Here is a 23,595-nt window from a genome sequence, read left to right on the forward strand (position 1 = left end):
GGGGCAGAAGAAGGTTTCCATGAGTGGAGTAGTGTCAAGGTCACATTCTTGAAAGAGGGCAGATATGCAAGTTGCATTAGAGCCCGCAGACCTAGAGTTCAGAAGCAGCTTCAGGTGTTATTTAGGAGATGTGTCAGGATTTAGAGGTGGTGATTCTACTGGGGTTACTTGAGTAGATTAAGGTCTGGTTGTGTTTAGTGTGACTAGCTTTAGAGATAGTTGGGTGTGGGGTGGGATCTAAAATCATGCGGTGCTGGTGGGAGAACAAAATGATTTGCTCTAAAGACAGCCTTGATATTGGACAATGTGGAAGAAATACTAACGTTGCTTTGATATTCTTGCTCACTGCTAGGTGAAGTGGGTGGGGTACAGCATGCGTTGATGCATTAACAATCTTCATGCTGGGCAGGAAGTGGAATGTATGAAAGAGGAGTAACCCATAGACCCCAGAGGACCGGGTTAAACTTACATACACAACAATGTCCAATAGGGTATCATTTAAAAAATAAAATGTCATTGTATCAATTGTACAATACTTAAAGAAATGTATCGTTATGTGTAATAAATCAATAAACAGAGATACGACCAGAAAGCATTAAGACTAAATCTTTGTATTTATCATATAACCCTAGGCAGCCCCAATATAGACTGAAAGTTAAGTTCTCAACGTGCCAGGGGAACACAGAAATTCTGTGGTGAACAGCTTGCTGGACGGACTAAGCTGGCTATAGTTACTGTTTGCTTCCATTAATATCCCGCGCCCGAGTGGCTGTACCGAGCACACACTCACACACATTGTTTGTCCAGTGCTGATACATTTTTAAATAAGATGTAAGAGGCCTGCTCGTGTTTCTTCAGTAGGGCTCCATATCCTTGTTTTTTTACTGTGGTACAATATGATGTTTGTTTATTTCCAACTTGTTCTGCTTTGAAGGTCACGAACATAACCTTGAACGGGTTTACCATGACGTTTTTGAAGAGAAGCTTTGTAAAGAGTTTGTGTCGTCTGAGAAGGCAGTGGAAATGTTCGCACATTTGGATGCCTTCGCCGTGAACGACGACATTCAGCGAGAAACGTCTTCCTCGGACAAGAAGACGCCGAGCATGTTCTGCACGTCTCTGCCAAGGTAACCACTGAAATACTGTACGTTATGAGTCAAATGCAGGTGGTGAATTATGGCAAAGGTCTCCTGCCCTGTATTGTAGCCAGCGGCGTCAGTCACCTTAAATAACGTAGTCCTGACCTTTGTGCTGAACTTTGGCAGCACACTTGAACCCTTGTCCAGTCACCTACCTTTGCACATTTCCTTACGTTGTTGCATGTCCACCCTCACCCTGGCTGGTTCTCCACGCGCTCAGCGTCTGTGTCCTCTGTGTGATGTTCAGTGTTGCATTCACTCTCCATGCGTGGAACCTCCTCAACCAAGCATCAACGGGGTCTCAGAAACTCCGTTTCCAGGCTATGCTGCGTCACGAGACACTCTCTGGGCAAGGGGGGCATTTGTATCTATACTGCTACTCTTAGAGGGGATTTCTATGAGGCTGAGGCAACCCCGACAACCATATCTAACTGAGGCGCTTCTTTCCCTACAGGAGGAAAGATAAGTGGCATAAGGCCACCGACAAGCTCCCTTCTCGGATTCTGATTGGGCATGGCACAATCCCTGTAGAGGGCTCACCTGCCCTTCAGATAGCTGAGTGCTATAAGGGTTGCCACACTGTTTGTATTCTTCATGTTTGCTACCATACTATGTCGTTCAGAGGAAAGAGTGAGACACCGAGGGCCCCATTCACGAAGGAGGAATCTCCACACCGCACGTTCTCTGCAGTGTGCCCTGCGGAAACTCCGCACGCGCAACTTTAAGCAGGCCATGGGAAAGTGAGGTTTGACCATGTACCATAATAAATAAAATACCCCCTGCTTTAAGTTAGACAGATATTGCAAGCCACCTTGGGCTTCCATAGCCTTATTAAGTCACTCAGCCTTCGACCTTGTTCCTGTATATAGTCAATTAACTCCCTAGTGATTGCAATATCCTTATATTTTACGGCTGGAGATGCTTTATCAAAAAATGTAGAGTCTCCATTTTACAATGTTATCAGTTTTATATCAAGATTGTATATTTACATAAAATATAAACATCAGCAAGTTGTATTCCCTTGATAAGAAAGCTGCCACTTGTTATGCCATACGCTGCTATTTAGGACACTCAAATTCGAGTGCGAGCAGCGCCAGGGTCACGGCGGCTTCTGAGCCGGCCTCGTGGCCTCAGTCTTTGTCATCGTGTACTGGGCCTGGGAAAGAGGGTGGCGATTATTGTTAATGAGCTGTGACTCGACATTCACGTCCTGTTTCTTGCTGCCCATCCGGTCTGCGATGGTGCCAGCTCTCAGAGGTTTTGGCAGCATGCAGTATTTAAAATCAGTGATACAGATACGGTAATAATGCGCAGCGATAACTTAACTTTTTGTGCCCAAGATAAAACGCTCAACCGTTCTATTTTAGGTCGCAGTCTGTGGTATCAAACTCAGCCATCCTGCTGTTGAGCGGAGAGCGCGGCTGCGGTAAATCAACTCTGGTGGCACACTGGGCGAAGTCATTCAAGCTGAGGCACCCGGACATTAGCGTCATTTCGTATTATGTTGGTAGCAGCAGTGGAGCCGGTGATGACGTCATGTCTTTTATGAAGCATTGCATCACGGAACTCCGGTGTCAGCACTTCGGTAAATCCTTTTCAACTTCCTTCTCCTTTTTAAGTCTTCATGGTATAACAAATGTGCAGAATGGCTACCGTTAATGAGAATCCCAGAATTTCTTTATGTCATGCTTTTGTGGACATAAGGGCACAAGAACTACAACAAGCATTTACAATGCAACAGTCTCGCCTTTGCAAAAGTTAGAGCTATTGGCATTGTAAATGATTTTTTTTTATTTATGTATTGGTTTTGAAAACAAATAAATACATGGCATTGTCATTTACAATGCCAATAGCTTAATCTCTCACAAATGCCACACACAAACACACAGACCCACACACAAACACACAGACCCACACACACACACACACAGAGCCCCCCCACACACACAGCCACACACACACACACACACAGCCACACACAGACACAGCCCCCCCACACACACACAGCCACACATACACAGCCACACACACACACACAGCCACGCAGCTATACACACACACACACACACACAGCCACACACAGACAGCCACACACACACACACACAGCCACACACACACTCACAGCCACACACACACACAGCCACACAGCTATACACACACGCACACAGCCACACACAGACAGCCACACACACACAGCCACACATACACTCACAGCCACACACACACCCATTTGGGTAACATCACAGTACATACAAAGTGACTATCGGGGGAATAGAAGCGAGTATGGGTGACTGCATCAAATTGCTGGGCACCAAAAAGAGACTCGAAGGAGCTGTGTAGTTACCAATTTCTAGGTCACAGGGTCACTGAAGACATTAAATTAATAGTCCCGGGTAAATAAAGTAAGTGGGTTGGAGTCTTTAAAACAATAAACATTATTAGCATTGGTTTAAAAAAAAAAAATCTAAGGACTCATAACGCTGCTTCCAGTCCCTGGTTACACAGAAGTATCGTGTTGTTCTAAGTAGGACGCAGTGCCAGATTGACTGCTTGAATGAAAGAACAATGCACAGGAAGGATTATGGAAAGGAGAATGGTAAAGCGTGTCGCCACTTTTTCCCTTTAATATTAAACAGACAGTTTTGATTCAATTATCTAAATCCCACAATCTAAGCTTGTGATTATGGGCAGTTGTGCCACAGTGGTATGAGACGCTTCCTTCAGCTAAGCATTATCTGATTACCTGTCATTCAAGTTCTCGAAGGCATTGGGATATCAGGCAAGGCACGGGATCTGCTCTACCGATCCCTGCAGGTCGGCACACCAATGCTAATTGGCGAATAACTTGATCACGTTGCATGAAACTCTCCTCCGGAGGCTGCCATCTTGCACCATGAACGGCGCAGCTTGGAGTCTCTTTCTGACGCCGTCACCGGGCTCGACGCCATTGAAATAGGTGACACTTTATTGGATTGCGCAGACAGATGTCCGGGCTGCTCCTAGGTCCCCCGAACACCCGTGATACAGTTTGGGGCGCATTTAAGAATGCTCCGTTTTGTCAAATTAACTCTACTCGGCACCGCCCACTGCGCCGGGGCTCCACAAAACAATATTTGAATATTTGGTTGCTTTGCGCGTGTTACTGGTGTTAGTGAACCATTATAGCGGTCCCCGTATCACGTAATTCGTATATAAATAAACAGGGGCATATTTTAACTTCAGCACAACCCCAATAAAAAGAACTCTTATGAAATAAAATGCCTACTTTTTCAAAAAGAGACCGATGTATGTACAAAAGAAAAACACAACGGTGCACCTTAGCAAAGACAGTGTGTTGTCGAGGCATACACAGTGCGAGGCACAACACGACACAGTTGCTGAAATAGTTGTGTACATCTCCAGGCATCTCCGTGAATGCGTGCAACCGTTTACTGAACCTGCACATTTTTAATAACATAAACACATGGTCCAGGGAGGTCGCCCCTCCCCCTCCCCCATGCGCCGCGGAACACAGAACTCACTGTGCCCCTGTTGGGCAGAGGCTGAGAAATAAACATGCTCGCACTGGCACAAGTCTGTGACCTGGGATCTGCGAACTCATACACATTTTCAGCTGTGAATTCAAAGTGGTTAGAAGAAGTGCACACAGAGTCGGGTATGCTCTTGGAGCTACGTTGCCGTAATCCGTGTAGAAAGCGCTAATACCGAAGTGTCTGCTCTCTCGGCCTTGTTGCTGTAGAGTGTGTAGAATAAAGCGCTGTGCCTGGCCCCTGAGATATGTGCACGTCTCACAAGAGCTCTCCCCGTGTGTGCACACACTGCCTCTAATGCCCTCCAAGTGGCACACTAATGCACTGAAGAGTTTTCTCGTCTCGAGGTGGGTTCTGCGGGGTGAATACCTCTAACTCTAACCTGCTGGTGTACCTAAGGCGTCCTCCACCCCTTCACAAGCCCCCCAGGGCCCCCTCCTCATCCTCCTCCCTCCCTTCCCCCAATCTGTGCATAGCCATATGGCCCGTCCACTCAGACACAGCCGACATCCAGTTATCCAGGTGCACAATGTCCCGCAATGGGGAACAATTGAAGCTCTGTCTGCCCCCATTTTTAATGCGAGGGGGGTAAAGAAAAATAATCACACAGACACATACACACACAGACACACACACACACAGACACACACACACACACAGACACACACACACACACACACAGACACACACACCCACACACACTGAGCCACACACAGACACACACAGAGCCACACACACAGTGCCACACACACAGAGCCACACACACAGAGCCACCCACACACACACACACACAGAGCCACACACACAGAGCCACACACACACACAGAGCCACACACACACACACAGGCACACACACACGGAGCCACACACACACACAGAGCCACACACACACAAAGCCACACACACACAGAGCCACACATACACACACACACACAATAACATGAAAGAAGTCGAACACAATTCGTTTTTCTTGTCTGCTAAGGACATTAAACTAATCTAACTAATTACAAAAAATTAAGAAAAAATCCCCTTAAGCAAGAGGAAATTTCACTGTATAATTCGACACATGAACTCATTGGGCTTCTGAGGAAATCTTTAGGCCGCAGCACTAACTCTTTTACAGATTAAGCACTGGTCGGGGTGATCCCTGTTACAAGAGAGACGAGGAAAGGATGAGGGGACGAGTGTACGGAAAGCAGGTAAAAAGATTTCAGTAAGCATACGAGAAGGATGTGAAATGGTTGTATGAGTGGAAAGAGGAATGCCCTCAATTCTCACAGAATACATTTTAACAAAATAATCACCAGAACCAGTATTCCCTTTTCAAACCATCTGCATGTGAACATGAAATAAGGCATAACATGCAGAAGTGGTATGTGTTGTGCCAAACCTTATATGATTTGCCCCGTTTTTCGTGCCTCCCCTGCTTGCCCCCCTTCAAACGTTGGTAGCTTTGACCTGCCGGAACCTTTCAGACGAAAACCGTGGCGGTTAAATAATAATTTAACTACTTGAAACACTGATCCCTGTGTCAACTGTTGCTGTATAGGGATGGCACGGAAATAGTGTTACTATTTCTCAACTCAATGCGCGAGGAGACTCTGAAGTCTGCTGTGTTGCTAAGAGACATCGCCATTAAAACCTCTCCGGGTCAGAAGCAGCTGCTTATGACAGCTTGAGAGACGCAGACGACAAACTATTGGCGGCGGCGGCTCCCATACAAGCATTCAGAACTGACTGCTATCGAGGTGCAGTGCTGGCCTACGGAATTGGGGGACGCGGACAAAGAAGGGTACTGTACACGAATGCAAAACACAGATTTGGGGACATGGCCAAGCGAGGGCACGTCCCCCGAATTCCGTAGGCCAGCGATGCCCATTGACAGCAGTCTTACAAATTAAGCACTGGATGACTTGACCTTTCTAAGCCTTTTCAAATCACAACAAGCGCTCACCAGGATTTTTGCATCTCGCACAATGCCGACTTTTCTCTTATGGAGCCGCCCCATTCGGACGGCCTCAGCCTGACTTGCTGCTGTGCTGATGGGGCCATCTGGCCCCATAAAGAAGACAAGAAAGCTTTTACCACAAATGTAAGTCAAGGAGCCCAGTCTGAAAAGGACAGGGCTTAGAGAGAAGGAAGAACGTCACTAGGACCTCTTCTCCAATGGCTGGCCACCTTTCAGGGTGCCAGCCAATGGAAAAGAGGGGTGGGGCTTAACCTCGCTAGTGAAACTCTCCCTACCTCATTAAATCTCGCCGGCTCGACTGCGCATGTGCGCAGTCTTTCGCAGGCCGAGACCTAAAAAACGCGGGAGGACTAATTGGCATAAGCTGTGTACGTTGTCACATAGAATGGCATTACAGGACGTGATGTCACATACTTATCGCTTTTCTCACCTTTGAGGGAATGGGCCAATTTTACAGTCAAATCTGAGATGCAGTCTTCACTGTATAGAATATATAATTATAATGCTTTCAACGTATGTACTCATAGCTAATCACCACAAATGTATACGCATTCATATGGTTTGTGACGAAGTAAATGTTTTTGGCAGTGCACGAACCAAGATTTAAAGAAAAATGCATTTACATTTTTTTAATCATTTGTACATTATGAAATCATGAATGCAAATTAAGAAATGAAGAGACTGCTTAAGAAGGTGTGCACCTTCAAAATTATCATTCATATTTTACACTTATAGAGAGGTGTTATCAAGAATGACATATTAAGTCAAATATATTTATTTATGACAGTTTAAAAAAATGTGACGTGCAAAAAAGGCTTGTGATTATATTATATTTTATCAGGGGCCAGAAGACTGAAAGAACACTTTTGCAAAAACATCCAATAAATAGAATCCCTCACACACAGAAATGTGTAAATTTCACCTTCACTAAATCACTCCTATGTTTTCCACATATTAAGGGAGAATTAAACGTAGTGATTTTTTTTGTAAACAAATTTTATTGGGTTTTTTGTCACACAACATACATCATTTGTTACATTTCCTATGTAATTCTATTTTACTTGAGTGGCCCCTTACTTTAGAATCTTAAATAGTGGACCTAGATATGAACAGGATCAAATATAGGAAATCTCAATAAAGGGTATTCTTACCCTAGCTTGCCCCATTACTCAAGAAATGCTAAAATTCACTCCCTCCCCCTCCCTAATTCCCACCATTAGTGTGCGGGATATGTTGCAGTCATGGTGGTTCTCAAGCACAGGAGTCGTCAGGCAATGGTTCGTGCTATGTACCTGTCGTGCTATGGGGGTATACTCCAATCATGGTTTTAGTCCTCCGATTCGTGCCGTGTGTCATAGTCACGCAGTCTTTGTACCAGTGCCTCCCATGCTTGTGCCATTTCTAAAGCCTTGTCGTTCTGTTGTCGTCGTGCCGATTGAAACCTCAACATGCTTTCCCCACCAGCCCATTTAAGAAACTCATTTCGCCATCTAGTACCCGTAGGACCCGTCACTGCCTTCCAGTGTCGTGTAATTTCACGCTTTGCAAGGATGAGCCCCATATCTATGAATTTGCTCATGATCTTATTTTTAGGGGTGTGAGGAAACCAATGGAGAACCCCAACGGCCATGTCAAACACCAAGCCTCGCTCTGCTACCTCGTTAAGTGTGTCACCCACTGTCTTCCAGTAAGGATTCAGAATAGGGCATGTCCATAGCATGTGATCTGGCTCTACACCAACTGCCTTACACCTGGGACATCCCGCGGAATCTACAGAAAGTATTTTTTGATCTTCCCCGGGGACAGGTATGCTCGGTGGAGGATGTAGAAGTGCACTAGTTGAAATCGCGCATTACGCGTGCTCTTCCAAGCCCTTCTCAGCAGTTGTGTCCACACTGTCTCAGGAATCTCTCTTCCTATATCCGCTTCCCATTTACCCTTTAGCGTCCCCAGAGGAGGAGAATTAAACTTAGTAATGAGTGAAAGTGACAAAAAAATTTAAACAAACATCATTGTTTGCTGATAACATTGGAAAACCAGGTGGGTACCCTCCTAAGTATTTCTCATAGATGTAGAGGATGACGCTTGGCGGCTACAGTCCAAGAGAAGGCCACAGCACCCAGTAGTTGGACCTGGGAAACGCTTGATTTGGTGGGAACCCTGATTCTTCAGATCACAACAGATGCCTTGAAGCCTCCCCCATCCTCGGGTTAAGGGAGATGAGCATTCACTCTCTTAGCTTAGTGGGGGGACTCTGTCCACCACGTCCAACTCACTCTTGTGCTTTAAGAAATACTATTCCTGACAGTTTAGCCTAAGAAAGCATTATAAATTAAAATATCCGACAACAGCACAGTCGTCCACTTCCATGCACCTCTCACTGTTTGTAGAAATAGGAGTATGGCGTTAGTTGCCAACTTCCACCTTAGTCTGTAGTTGAGATATAACTTTACAGGTCTGTGTGTTCCCTTGTCAGATCTCCTGGTCAGTGTACCCGAGGAACTCCCTCTCTCCATCCTGCGTGTCCTGAGTTAAGGTTCTGGGTCTCATGCATAACGTTTGGACAGCCAATGGCAGTCAGAATCTGATGACATCAGAACATCCCACCCCACTTGAGCACATAAACATGCTCATTATACCTGCTCCAAAGGTCAACATAAAGAGGAAGCGAACCATTACCCAGCGTGTGTCATTGTATATAGCTGCTGTTCAAATTAAATATATCTGATAATGGTCGACTTGTATGACATTTTGGAAACCTTGTAAAATAATATCACACTTTCACCAATGCTTTAGGTCTTTGTTCACTTGGGGCACTATGCACAAATGTTTTTCAAGAAATTTCTTACACTGTCTATGCTCCTTCGCCCTGTTTGATATACTGAATCATCGGTCTATGTGGTTTCTTCCTCCTCTGACCTTATTCAAACCCTCTGTATTGCGATTGTACATATTATTGTTAATATTAACTGTATTATTCCACAATAACTTTCTAAAAGTGGCATTTTCAATCTCATTTAATTTAAAATGCAACCTTACCATTAAAGAGGATTTCAAATTACAATTACTATGATTGGAAGAAGTATCTCTGTAGTTGCTCCGAAACTGAATATATCTCTTGTTTTTACAATTTTATATAGTGCAAATGTGACTCGAAGGTATTGGAGGGCTTGATATGAGTACCGCTTACCTTACATTACGCAAGGACACATTCATTGTATTTGCTTTTTTAGGTATGGGGAGATTAAGTAATTTGCCCAGCATCACAGGATGTCGAGCTAAACCTGGGACTTGAACCTGGTTCCCCAGCTTCAAAGTTGGCAGCCTGGCAATTACAACTCATCCTCTCATTTTGCTTATTAAATGCAATAGGCATACCAGTATTAGTTTATAGAAGTCTAGCCATGCCGTAGTGAAAAATGGCTTTGGAGGTTTTTCACTTCAGGACATGTAAAACATTAAATATAGATGTCCTACTTTTTAAATGCTATGCGCCCTGCCCTACGAACAATGAGGGCTTACCCTTGGGGGTGACTGATAAGTATTAACAAGCATTTACAATGCAATAGGTCTCGCATTATCTAAGTTTGAGCTATTGGCATTGCTAAATATTGCAACACCAATTGCAACACCAATTGAAACAAAAGTCTATAAATTGTAGGCCAATAAAATGTGTATTTATTTTTGTAGCAATGGTGGCATGCTGCGCTTTAAATGTAAAGTGCGCCTTACTGCCATTGTTACAATAGTTAATTGTGGATGCGTTAACAATTGATGTGTGCACTGATGGCTGGTGGTGTGTGTGCCTGTAGAAATTGTGCACTGATGGCTGGTAGTGTGTGTGCCTGGTGGAAGTGTGCACTGCCGACTGTTGGCGTGTGTGCCTGGTGGAAGCGTGCACTGATGGCTGATGGTGTGTGTGCCTGGTGAAAGCGTGCACTGACGGCTGGTGGTGTTTGTGTGTGTGCTTGTTGAAAGTGTGCACTGACGGCTGGTGGTGTGTGTGTGTGCCTGGTGAAAGCGTGCACTGATGGCTGGTGGTGGGTGCCTGGTGAATGCGTGCACTGACGGCTGGTGGTGTGTATGTGTGTGCTTGGTTAAAGCATGCACTGATGGCTTGTGGTGTGTGTGTGCCTGGTGAAAGCGTGCACTGACGGCTGGTGGTGTGTGTGTGCCTGGTGAAAGCGTACACTGATGGCTGGTGGTGTGTGTGTGCCTTGTGAAAGTGTGCACTGACGGCTGGTGGTGTGTGTGCCTGGTGAAAGCGTGCACTGACGGCTGGTGGTGTGTGTGTGCCTAGTGAAAGCGTGCACTGACGGCTGGTGGTGTGTGGGTGCCTGGTGAAAACGCTCACTGACGTCTGGCGGTGTGTGCCTGGTGGGAGCGTGCACTAACGGCTGGTGGTGTTTGTGTCTGGTGAAAGCATGCACTGATAGCTGGTGGTGTTTGTGCCCGGTGAAAGCGTGCACTGATGACTGATGGTGTCTGTGCTCCGGAAAGTGTGCACTGACAGTTGGTTCTGTGTGTGGTTGTGTGTGTGTGGTTGTGTGTGGTTGTATGTGTGGTTATGTATGTGGTTGTGTGTGTTGTGTTTGTATTTATGTGTGTGGTGGTGTGTGTGGTTGTGTGTGTGGTTGTGTGTGTGGTTGTGTGTGTGGTTGTGTGTGTGGCTGTGTTTGTGTGGTTGTGTGTGTGTGTGTGGTTGTGTGTGTGTGGTTGTGTGTGTGTGTGGCTGTGTGTGTGTGTGTGGGGCCGGTGAGGGGGCAGATACGCGTAATGTTGTCAGCTCTGAGGAGCACATAGTTTATACTCATATTCTGAAGCATGTGTTTCCAGACTTCCTGCTCCCCCTTGATGGCCGGTCCGAGTTATACCTTGCACTGCTGTTAAGCCTCAATAAATCCCAGGCACACTTCCGCTTTGCATCTATCGCCACTGGGAAGAAGCAGTGTACCAGTACATTGATTAATCAGCCGGCTGATGGAGAAATCTAAAGCATTTAATAAAATAACCCTCATGTTAGCTCTTAAAGTAACCCTCACATTATATCCTCAAGTCGAGTCCTACGCTATATAATAATATAAATAAATAAATAAATAAATAAATGACCTTCACATGAGATAATAAAGTGACCCTCGGGTGAGACCCGAGAGTTAGCCTCTTGAGATCCAAGTGTGATTATACCTGAGACGCCAACGATGAACAACTGGAGGCCTTGAGAATCAATAGTTTCACAAGCGGCTCAGCAACAATTGTAACACGCATTGACAAAACCAACATGTCTACTTTTCGTTAGAATAGTAGCAACTTGCGTGTTGTCCTAAGCTGTCCTAGAAAGAAAATAACATAAGGAAGGAACATCTTGGCTTCAGCAGTATGGAAGGTGGAAAAAGGGCCTCTTTGCTGGACGGAGTGCATTTGCAGACGTAAGCTATACTTTCAAAGTAGCCTTCTATGAAAAGCAGTCAGGAGATGATGTTTTTGTTGTAGGTGGTGTACTCACAAATCTTACCCAGCAAAACAATGCACATTATGCTTTTGGCAAAGGCTACTAGCTTTCTTTAATGGTGTCTAAGTGCACGTCTTTACCTCACGAACAAAAAAAGCAGTAAATCCAAAAGCATGTTTTCATGACAGCAATAGAAAACAAGTAGCGTGCTAGGGCGATTAGTAAATAGAACTCTGTCCTAATTTCAGACCAAGGCATCCAAATAGCGCACATCCTAAACAAAAATGCAGTACATCCACTATTAAAATATCAACTAGAAGGCAAAGTGAATGCATCAAAGAACACATTCTGGCCTGCAATTCCAAAATATACATCATGTATCTGCAGAGTAACAAAACGATTACCTGCTACCTCTTCACTAAAACTTAATCAGAACATACGTCTGCACAACAAAAATTATGCTGGAGTTTACATCAGTGTAAACCGCAAGCAAGATACTGGTTGTTTGCCTTTGTGCAGTGGCGCACCATTAAATCATGTTTAGATCACACAAACACCTTGGGCCAGATGTACGACCCTCAGGCTTTGCAAATCACAATTTAATTTTTTTGCGACCCACAAATTGTGAGTCTCAAACACTGATGTACAACAGTGTCTGAGACACTGTTTGCTATTTCCAAAGGGGTCGTAAAGGGCCTGCCTCATTAATATTCATGAGGCAGGTCGCATTTGCGACCGATTGGGAATAGCCAGCACTCACAGGGATGGTGGCCTGCTGGGGTCAGCAGACCACCATGTCTGTGACTGCTTTTTCAATATAGCAGTTTAAAAAAAATCCAGCCGGTTTCCTTAAAGGAAAACAGGATGCATTGAAAAAATAAAAATTAAATGTTTCAGTTTCATTTTTTAAGAGCAGGCTGTGGACCATGGGACCACTGCCTGCTCTTAAAAAACTTTTTCGCAGCCAATCACCAAGGGACAAAGGGTCTCAATGAGACTCCTTCCTGTTTGTGAGTGGCTTTCCACCAATTAAATATTGGTGGTAAATGCCATTGTTTGGTGACCAGATTTGAGTTGCAAAACAGTCTTACACCCCCCCTGCGATTCGGTATTAGGGAGGGACGCCCTTCGCACGCCTCTTGCCAATTGCGACTCGCAAAACCTATTTTGCGAGTTGGTAATATTACTGGTTCGCAAAATAGCTTTGGTACATGCTACAACCCTTTTTAGTGGACTGAATTTCCGTTTGTGACCATTAAAAACGATTGTACATCTGGACCTTGTCTGCATGGTTGCTCACATCAGTGGCATGCATATTATGCTGTAATTATCACTTTGCACTATTTTTTGCCTTTTATGTAGTTCAGAGCTTACTCTGTGTGCAGTTTTACGTTGTGCATATTTTCACCAAGTAAAGGTAGTATAGAAACATTGTTTGCATTTAGACAGGAAGGAAGTGAACCATTTAAAATGTGTTCCCCTGTACCAGCATATTGACAGAGTCAGATACTGCTGATAAATCCAACAAAGACATGGCAATGTCTCTTGTCACCATCTGCAACCATCTGAAGATTGCCTAGTAAATCAGTAAGAACCTCTTAAGGGCCGAAATCAGGACAGAAAGCCCTCTGTGAATCATTCAGTTGAGCTTCCAGGCTGCCAGGAAACAATGTTTGAGGCCACAGAGATCTTGGGTTTCCCAGTGCCATGTGTGATTAGTTCATCCAGTCCAGGAATTTTCTTGATGTCTGAGACTCTTAGTTCTGTTTTTAGAATGTGGTTAAAAAAGGACTACAAATCTCAGCATGCAACAACCTGGACTGGATGATCTAACCATTCACGGAACCAACTATGGTACCCTCTGAGAACATAGGAAGCAGAAGTAGATGGACTTATCTACAGTTGTGATATGTGCACCACACTGGTCCTGCTTAGCTGCTAAGGAGGAGGGAGATAGTTAAAGCCACTATGAAAAGGGAAAAGCAAATCATGTATTAAGAAAAACTGAAGACGTCTGTTATTCGGACTATGGACAACCACGCCATCTTATTCGTATGAAATGCAAAGCCATCATTTTTTCTACACAAACTGAACAGAAGCTAATGCCCCAGTTACTTACTAGTAAACTTCATTACTCCGAGTTTTGTCTTCCTCGCAACACGAGTTACAAAGTGAGATTCAGCTCCACCCGGAACCCTCAAAGCAAAGTTAGTATCCTATGCCTCCCATCCCGCTCCAACATGGCTGTCCACCGTCACCCCTGACCCAGTAGAAGAGGAGGGTCGGCCCATCACACTACCTGTAGAAATACCAAGCCCCAAGACCAATGAAGCCGATTGAAAAACAGGGAGGGAGGGATGGGTACTCATGTGGTGAGGAAGACAATACTTAGAGTAACGAAGATTACCGGTAAGTAACTGGGGCATTACCTCCTCGCAAGTCTTCCTCGCCACCAGAGTCACAAAGTGAACATATACCCAAGCCAAGTGGCTTCATGGAACACACAAGAAACAACTGAGAAGCAGAAGATGCAAAAGAATAGGGGTTAATCCCCAAAAACTTAAAACAATTCGGAAAAAAACAACCCAGAAGAAAACACAGAAAACAGAAACACCAGGAGCCGGAAGAACCAGTCCAGAGAACTACTTCAGCAAACCCCACAGTCGAAGGACAACCCAAAACCAACCGGCAGTAAACATGTGTGGGGAGGACCAGGTTGCGGCCCAACAGATATCCTCCGTAGACACCCCCTTGAAAGAGGCCCAGGACACAGGCAGACCCGTGGTATACTGACCCTGAACCCGGGGCCAACACCTCAGAACAATAAGAACTGTAGGCCAGCAAGATAGCCTGCTTGATCCACCGACTCCGAGTGGATAAAGAAGGTTTGTGACCAGACTGGAGCAGCAGACCAAAAGTGACAAGCAAACTGTCACAGCAGCAGAAAGGAACAGTCCGTTCTAAATACAACAACACAGCCCGACAGACATCCAAAAGCGAGAGGGCAGACTCCACCCCAGGCCCAGGAACCAGAGGGAAAGAAGGCATCATCACCTCACGGGAGTGGTTGACAACCGAAGGGACCTTGGGCAGGAATTTCGGATCCGGGCGTAACACAGGACGATCCGGCAGGACCCGCATGAACGGAGGAGAACGCAGAAAAGAGCCCAGCTCCCCGATCTGACAAGCAGAGATGATTGCCACCAAAAATAATACTTTCATGGTGAGTAACTTCAAATCCACAGACTACAGGGGATCAACGAGAAAACCCTGAAGGGCCCGTACACCAAAGAAAGATCCCAGGAAGGCGCCAGACAAATCGCCCTAGGACATTGCAAAAAGCAACTCCAGGGCAAACGGGCCACCAAAGGATCCAGCCCGTCCAACAGAGAACTGTGAAAACTCTGCAAGGCTGCCCACTGCGGCAGCTGAGCAGAAGTGCCCAGGCCCAGGGTAAACCCATGAGCAAGGAAAATGAGCACCCTCAATGGATCTTTAGAAACAGGGTCAACACCCTATGAAACACACCACAGAGAAAACAATCCTAAATGGCGGGAATAAGAAAGAAGAGTAGCCGGATGGCGGGAGCTCTGAGCAACTCCACCACCTCCTGGGAGCAACCTTGTGCCAGCAGGTTTATCCTCTCAAGACTAAATTAACAAGAAGGAGAGAGAGGGTTCACAGGTGGAATCGTACACCCTGGTCAGTAGTTAATAAACAAAAGGAATCCACTCAGAGTAGGCAAACCCTTACTTGAGTGGATTCCTTTTGTTTATTAATTATCCTCTCAAGAGCCAGGCCTGAAGATGAAGCCGGTGCAACACCCCCACCGGAAGTGCAGGGCCGCAAAGGATACTGGAGATCCGGAATTGACCAGCCCTCCTGGACAGCCATCTCCCTCAGAAGAGGAAACCAAGGGCGACAAACCCAGCCAGGCACCACCAACAGAACAAATGCCCCGTCCTGGCGAATCTTTCACAGAAAACGTGGAATCAAGGGAATCGGGGAGAAAGGCATAAAGAAGGGAGTCCGGCCAACGGAACGACAATGCATCCAGCTGCCACGCCTGAGCACACACGAAGAATACAGAAGTGCGGCAGGTGAGCATTAAACTCGTCCATGAACAAATCCACAGTTGGGCACCCAAACCGGACCTTCAGAAGACGGAACACCAACACCCTCAGGGAGATGGAAGCCATCTGATGAAAAACTCTGCTCAGGAAATCTGCCATGCAGTTCTCCTTCGCCGGGAGATACACCGCCCAAGGGACAAGACTGATGCCTCCGTCCAAGACTGATGCCTCCGTCCAAGATAGGATCTCCTGAGCCAGGAGCCAAAGGGAGCGGATCCTGCAACCCCCCTGATGATTTTGGAAGCCCTTCACCACCTGATTGTCCCTACGGACCAGAACATGATGCCCCAGGAGGACAGGGGCAAATTCCAGACAAGCCAGATGGATTGCCTTCATCTCCATGAAATTGGATGAGCATCCCGCCTGCAGGTGATCCCACCGACCGGGTTAAAACGGGAATCTAAGGTCGCCACCCAGCCGAGGATGCTGGCATCGGTCATGACCACCCGACAAGGGGACACCATAAACGGAAGACCCTTAGAGAGATGGGACTGCACCAACCACCAACCCAGATTGGACCGAAACTGTGGTGACCCAACCATCTGGAGATCGTACTCCTCTGAACAGAGAGCCCACCGGGACAAAAGATGCTTCACCAGCGAGTACAAATGGAGTGCTTGTCATCGGACCATAATTGATAATTAGCCTCTGAAGTGCACTGAGGTAGAGAGCAGGAGGGCGGAGGGCGTGGTTTCCTTTTCTGGTATTACAGAATACAGGGCGCCGACCAATCAATCACTTTGCTGTTTAACTGCATCACAGTAAGCAGTAGTAAAAAAAAAACATGTCGATGCATACAAGTTTGAACTAAATTTAGATATGTGCAGATGCAAACATGTCCCCAACATAAAGTTTCCACTTGTGCAGCGTGTAGAGGACGTTGGCTACACAAACTTTCTTCCCTGCAAGCGGAGCCATCCATAACACTCTCCATAGCTGTCCGTTCCAACCCGCCCTCCTCTCATCTGGTAAGGTGTGAACATTTTGGTTAGGGATTATTCCAAGTTGAAGCCTCCTACCATCGTTCTTTTCCCGAATATACAACCCATTGCATGGGCTTTCAGCCTGCACAACTGCTGACAGTTAAACTGCGGTACAAAAGGGGGTGGTGATGGACGGAGCATCTGAATCAATCAAACACTCAGACCCAGTCAAAAGATCTGGGTTTAATCCATCACCGTTCTTTAGCCCACTCTGCCACCCCAGTTCAGACATGGCTATATGCAAATCAGTCTGACCCTGTGCCTCATGGGAACAGTCCAGCCCGAACTGCCAAGCCATGTCTTCCCTGGACCGGAAACAAGCTTCCGAGGACCGGTTTCTGGCATTCCAGCTGTCTTCAGCCCGGCTTGCTTGAATCCAGTGGCAAAGTGAGCAAGGGACTCACGTCTGAGCATACCCTGCCACACTTATGGCGGCCAAAAGCGGTACAAAAGGGGGTGGTGATGGACGGAGCATCTGATGGATCAAACCCTGATCTTTTAACTGGATGTGAGTGTTTGATTGATTCAGATGCTCCGTCCATCACCACCCCCTTTTGTACCGCTTTTGGCCGCCATAAGTGTGGCAGGGTATGCTCAGACATGAGTCCCTTGCTCACTTTGCCACTGGATTCAAGCAAGCCGGGCTGAAGACGGCTGGAATGCCAGAAACCGGTCCTCGGAAGCTTGTTTACGGTCCAGGGAAGACATGGCTTGGCAGTTCGGGCTGGACTGTTCAGATGAGGCACAGGGTCAGACTGATTTGCATATGGCCATGTCTGAACTGGGGTGGCAGAGTGGGCTAAAGAACGGTGATGGATCAAACCCTGATCTTTTGACTGGGTGTGAGTTTTTGATTGATTCAGATGCTCCGTCCATCCGTATATCTCCCTGTCTTAGGGAGATATAGCTTCACAAATAGCACTAATCAAGGGAAACCAGGGTTTAATGTGCTGCGGTTACACCATGTGACCCAAATACTCAAGTTGTTGCACCCCAAACTTTCATTTGATCTTCCTAATTGTCATACCTACCTTGGCTGGAACAGATAACACCTTACACAGAGTTAAGTGTGTTTCCCAATCACCAGCAAACACCAAAATATCATCCTGGTAGGCCTGGACCCCCGGGATGTCTACCAAGAGATTGTCCATCAGTTTTTGTAAGACACTGGCAGAGCATCTGACTTGAGACAAATATGGTGTTGAAAACCTTTGATGGTTCCAAGTTTGTCAGAAAACACACTCAGAAATTGTTACAACACCATCTCAATATCTAAAGTATGTGCAGCATTATCATTAAGATACTTCTTCATTACACACTCCCTCTGAATACCCTTCAGACACACCTCCTAAAGCTATGGGGTGCAATGATCCTGGTATCAGATATAGACCCATCTTTGCTAAGACCTGCTACCCAATGATATTTAGCCCCAAGGCCCCTTAACCATCTTGGATTCAAAGATAGCATTGCATTCAACAGTCAATAACACATCATGATGTTTCTCAGTACACAATTCCACAGGATCTGATAACTCAACACTGTTGACACGTGTAGATTTTTTGCCTGATCTACTTACCACCTGGAACTGACCACTTTTCTTGCATAACATGCACCTCTTGCCAGATGCAGGACAACTAGGGGTGTTTGAGCCACACCTGAAACTAATAGTGCTACCCTTTTTAGGTCGAAGGCCTAAAAGGCTGCGCTTGCGCAGTCTTAGGCCGGAGATTTAATGAGACTTAGTAGCGCAAAAGGTCCCGCCTCCCTGCCCTGTCTCTCCTTCATTGGCTGGCTTCCTAAACGGAGGCCAGCCATTGGAGGAGAGATCCCTCACTCCGATGTAGCCCCGTCCTTTTCGGATTTGGGGGCGTAATTTTTGCTGTTCTTTAGACAGTGACGTCGTCCGGCACTCAGCACAGCAAAACACGCCCCCAAATCCGAAAATGTCCTAAGCTTTGTTGCCGCCATTGTTGCCCAGCCGGCGTCGAGTACGGTGATGCAGCGCACATGCTCTGGTGCGGATGGGGCTTCCGCCTAGCGCCTCGGAGCCCAGCTGCAGTCTTTTCCACTTCCTGATGTCCCTGGCTGTCGCCGACATGCTGCTGGGCTTACTGGTCATGCCGCCCTCCATGCTGAACGTCCTCTACGGTGAGTTTGTCCTTATTTGTGCAACTGTGTGATCCTGAACAGGCCGGCTCCCCTCTGCCCGCAGCTCTCTTCTGTTCGGCTCCCCCCCTCCGCCCGCAGCTCTTCTCAGGCCGGCTCCCCCCTCCCTCCGCCCGCAGCTCTCCTCTGTCCGCCTCCGCCCGCAGCTCTTCTTAGGCCGGCTCCCCCCCTCCCTCCGCCCGCAGCTCTCTTCTGTCCGGCTCCCCCCCCTCCCTCCGCCCGCAGCTCTCCTGTGTCCGTTTCATCCCCTCCCTCCGCCCGCAGCTCTCCTGTGTCCGTCACCCCCCCTCCCTCCGCCCGCAGCTCTCCTGTGTCCGTCTCCCCCCTCCCTCCGCCCGCAGCTCTCCTGTGTCCGTCTCCCCCCTCCCTCCGCCCGCAGCTCTCCTGTGTCCGTCTCCCCCTCTCTCCGCCCGCAGCTCTCCTGTGCCCGTCTCCCTCCCTCCCTCCGCCCGCAGCTCTCCTGTGTCCGTCTCCCCCCCTCCGCCCGCAGCTCTCCTGTGTCCGTCTCCCCCCTCCCTCCGCCCGCAGCTCTCCTTTGTCCGTCTCCCCCCCCCCCCTCCGCCCGCAGCTCTCCTGTGTCCGTCTCCCCCCCTTGCATGGTAATGTATGTACACACACGTTATCACACTGCAGCAGCTTGCTTTTGTTTCTGCCGGTGCTGACCTGCATCAGCAAACACATTTTTTTCGTTTTTAATGATACAGAACTGTATTAGCAAAAACTGTTGTCAGAGACAAAATGTCTGGACTGGACTTACTGACTTTGCTAATGTTGGTTTTCCTACAGCCTTTACACATATTTGTATTCTCAGACATTACAACTTCTCGGTAGGTGCTGTGACTTCATGTATATTCAGGGTGTTTGAATTTTCCTGGCTTGACATGCTGCGCTCATGCATTATTTACACTCTATTGGCTTCTGCTAAGCCATCTTGCACCAGCTTTTCTTCATCGCAATGCCCACTATGCTACCAGTGCTCGCCTCAACAAGGATTAACTATCTTCAAGTACTAATGAGGCTTTTTAAGTCTCGTAGAGTTAAAACGACTTCAGCTGGCCCAGAATCAGGCCGCCAGACTTATTCTGGGACTCTCAAAAAGGCAATCTATCAGACCTGGTTTGAAACAACTACACTGGCTGCCTGTTGCGCAGCGAATCGCATTTAAAACTGGGTGTATTATTTTTAAATCTTTACAGGACTCGGGCCCGAAGTTCATAAAAGACTTGTTCTTCAGATATAATCCATCTTTAAATCTCCGCTCTGCTCAAAAATCTTTATTGATTGTTCCATCCTACAAAAGGAAGCGCCTAGGTGGCAGCTGCTTCGACCACCTTGCAGCCACCTTTTGGAATTCGCTTCCCTTACAATTGAAACTGAGCGGTGATTTTCTTAGCTTTAGACACTCCCTCAAAACCTGGCTATTCTCACAGGCCTATTGCTGAGTTGTATCTCACTTTTAACTTCACTTCACATTGGGTGGCTCGCTGGTTTATCGCCCTCCAGGTTATGTTGGCAACTTCATAGGGGATCTTGAAGAAGCCATCATACCCCGCACACTCCAGTTTGTAAAATATCTCCTCTTGGGGGATTTCAATATCCATATGGATATCCTGGACTGCAGTGAGGCCATTAGATTTGGCGAGACCTTATCAATGGCCCATCTTAAACAATGGGTGGAGACCCCAACGCATGTGGGTGGCCACGTCCTTGATCTAGTCTGCTCCAATTTTGACATCACTATGGAGCTGCCGGAACCTATGCCCTGGACCGACCATGGACTGATTAGATTTTCTTGGACATTGGCTATTGACTCTGGATTAATGTCAACTCATCCTCAGGCCCATCTGCAACGTATCAATGTTGCATCCCTTTCCGAATTCCTCTCTGGTTGCCAGCCGTCGCCGACCACGGAAATCAATGCGGCGGTTGACGCTTTTAATACTTGGATGGCGAACGGCTCGGCAGTTTCCTTGCAGAATAATCGCATCTGCCGATCTCGCTTCACGCCTTCCCAGCCCTGGTTTACCCATGGGCTACGGGAGCAGAAGCTGAAGTGTAAGAAACTGGAGAGGGCATGGAGGCATGCCTATTTGCCTGAGGCTAAGAAGCTGCTGCGCTGCTCCCAAAAGGAATACTACAATGAAATTAAGGCGGCCAAAAGTAGCTACTATGCTGGACGAATTGAAAAAGCCAGCAATAATAGTAAAGAAATTTTCGCCATAGTCCAGAGTTTTCTTTCTCCTAGAGCCGCGCTACCTACTCTACCTTCTTCCGATCAATGGTGCGAAGAGCTTTCAATTTTCTTCTCCGAAAAGATTCTAAAGATCCAGCAGGATCTCCAGACTGCTTTGAACAAGTCCCAGACATCCATTTCACTGCCCGTATTGGCAGCTGTACCGACGGAGGGTCTGTTTACAACCTTTTCCCCAGCCTCCGAGTTGGATGTTCTGACAGTCCTGTCTGCCCTTAAATCTGGATCGCCCTCCGACGCCTGCCCCGCTAGGGTTTTGGGGGGGTGTCGTCTACAGTCTGCCAGGAGGTAACTAGGATTGTTAATTTATCTCTCCGTTCGGCTTCCGTGCCTTTGAGTTGGAAGCAAGCTAAGCTCCTCCCGCTATTGAAAAAGTCCGGCCTGGATCCGGCTGTGCCCTCCAGCTATTGGCCTATATCACTACTGCCAGCTCTGGCTAAACCATGTGAAAAGATTGTTTTTAGATAACTCGAAGGGTTCATTGAGTCCTCTCACGCGCTTCATCCAGCCCAATCGGGGTTTAGAGCGGCCTACAGCACCGAAACGGCATTAATCGAGGTTTCGGAGGCAATTCGGGAGTGCCTGGATGGAGGTGGCAGGGCGGTTCTGATTTTGCTAGACCTCTCTGCCGCCTTCGATACGGTGCCCCATTCGATGCTTCTGGCCAGACTAGCTGCCATCGGTATCTCAGGCCGTGCTTTGGACTGGTTGACCTCGTTTTTGAAAGACAGATCACAGCAAGTATGGATGCCCCCTCATGCATCCAAGGCTAAGGAACTAACTATGGGAGTCCCGCAGGGGTCTACTTTAAGCCCTCTGCTTTTCAATGTTTATGTGACCCCCCTGGTCTATCTAGCTGAGCAGCTGGGTGCCAAAATAATGGCATATGCTGACGATACCCAGCTGCTCTTCACTTGGCCAAAAAACCACTTAGACCCCTTGACCGTCCAGAGTTGCTTATCGGAAGTTTTCCGTTGGCTGGCATTGGCCCAACTTAGGTGTAATGAGGAGAAGACAGAGATCCTCCTCTATGGGTCTTTCCCGGATAATTTCAGGGAGCAAATCTGGCCCTCCGATCTACCCTGTCCGAACTCAATAGGAGGCCCTGTAAAGAACTTGGGTGTCTGGTTCAGGCAGGACCTAAAGTTCGGGGAGCATATTAAGAAATTAACCTGTACTTGCTATGCCACTCTAAAGGCCCTCAGAAGGTTCTTCCCCTTCATCCCTGGTGAGGCTAGAGAGACTGTGCTAAGAGCGCAGATTTTGTCACGTTTGGATTATGCAAATGCACTCTTTAGCGGCCTTCCAGACTATATGGTGTATCGACTCCAGGTGATTCAAAACTCTGCAGTCAGACTGATGTTTCAATTACCTAGGAGATCCAGTGTTCGTGGACATCTGCGTAGTCTTCATTGGATACCTGTTGCCAACCGAATTCTGTTTAAAATTCTGGTCCTGGCCTATCGTGCTATCCATCAGTTGGGTCCAGTGTATCTGCGGAATAGATTCGCCCTTTATGCTCCTATTCGGGCTCTCCGCTCCGCCAACCTGTGTCAGATGGTTCAGCCCAAGTTCAAGCTTTCAAGAACAGGAGGCAAGTCCATTTCTGTCAAGGCAGCCAGAGCATGGAATGCTCTTCCCCAGGCTCTTCGAACTGCCCCCTCACTCTCTCAGTTCAAGAAGGGACTTAAAACCCATCTGTTTAATATCACTCTGTAATTTCTTTGTATGTTATGTTGGCTGCCCCTTTTCTCTTTTGACTCACCGCGCCAGGATACTCTTGAGTAATAGAGCGCGTAACAAAAGGTTTTATAACATATAACATAACATAACTGTTGTGTTCTCTTTCTATAGCGCCATGAAGCCCCCGGGCGTACGAGCGCTTAATAAATACATATTAACATAATATAACATAACGTATATTAATTTTACAATTCACTATTTGCAGACATCTGAAATGTTTACCAATCGATT

At 47.0% G+C, this 23,595-nt stretch overlaps 1 protein-coding gene across 1 annotated transcript in view; it reads left to right on the top strand.

Moving 5' to 3' along the window:
- LOC147751267 (putative tetratricopeptide repeat protein 41) overlaps nt 1-23,595 on the top strand; it is a 496,241-nt gene that overhangs the window by 83,098 nt on the left and 389,548 nt on the right. Inside the window, exons 2-3 of the mRNA XM_086919170.1 lie at nt 935-1,127; nt 2,507-2,724. Of these exons, the coding sequence (XP_086775296.1) occupies nt 935-1,127; nt 2,507-2,724 (411 nt within the window). The remainder of the gene's footprint in view (nt 1-934; nt 1,128-2,506; nt 2,725-23,595) is intronic.

Source organism: Lissotriton vulgaris, chromosome 1_1 (assembly GCF_964263255.1).
Source record: "Lissotriton vulgaris chromosome 1_1, aLisVul1.2, whole genome shotgun sequence".
Classification (NCBI taxonomy): domain Eukaryota; kingdom Metazoa; phylum Chordata; class Amphibia; order Caudata; family Salamandridae; genus Lissotriton; species Lissotriton vulgaris.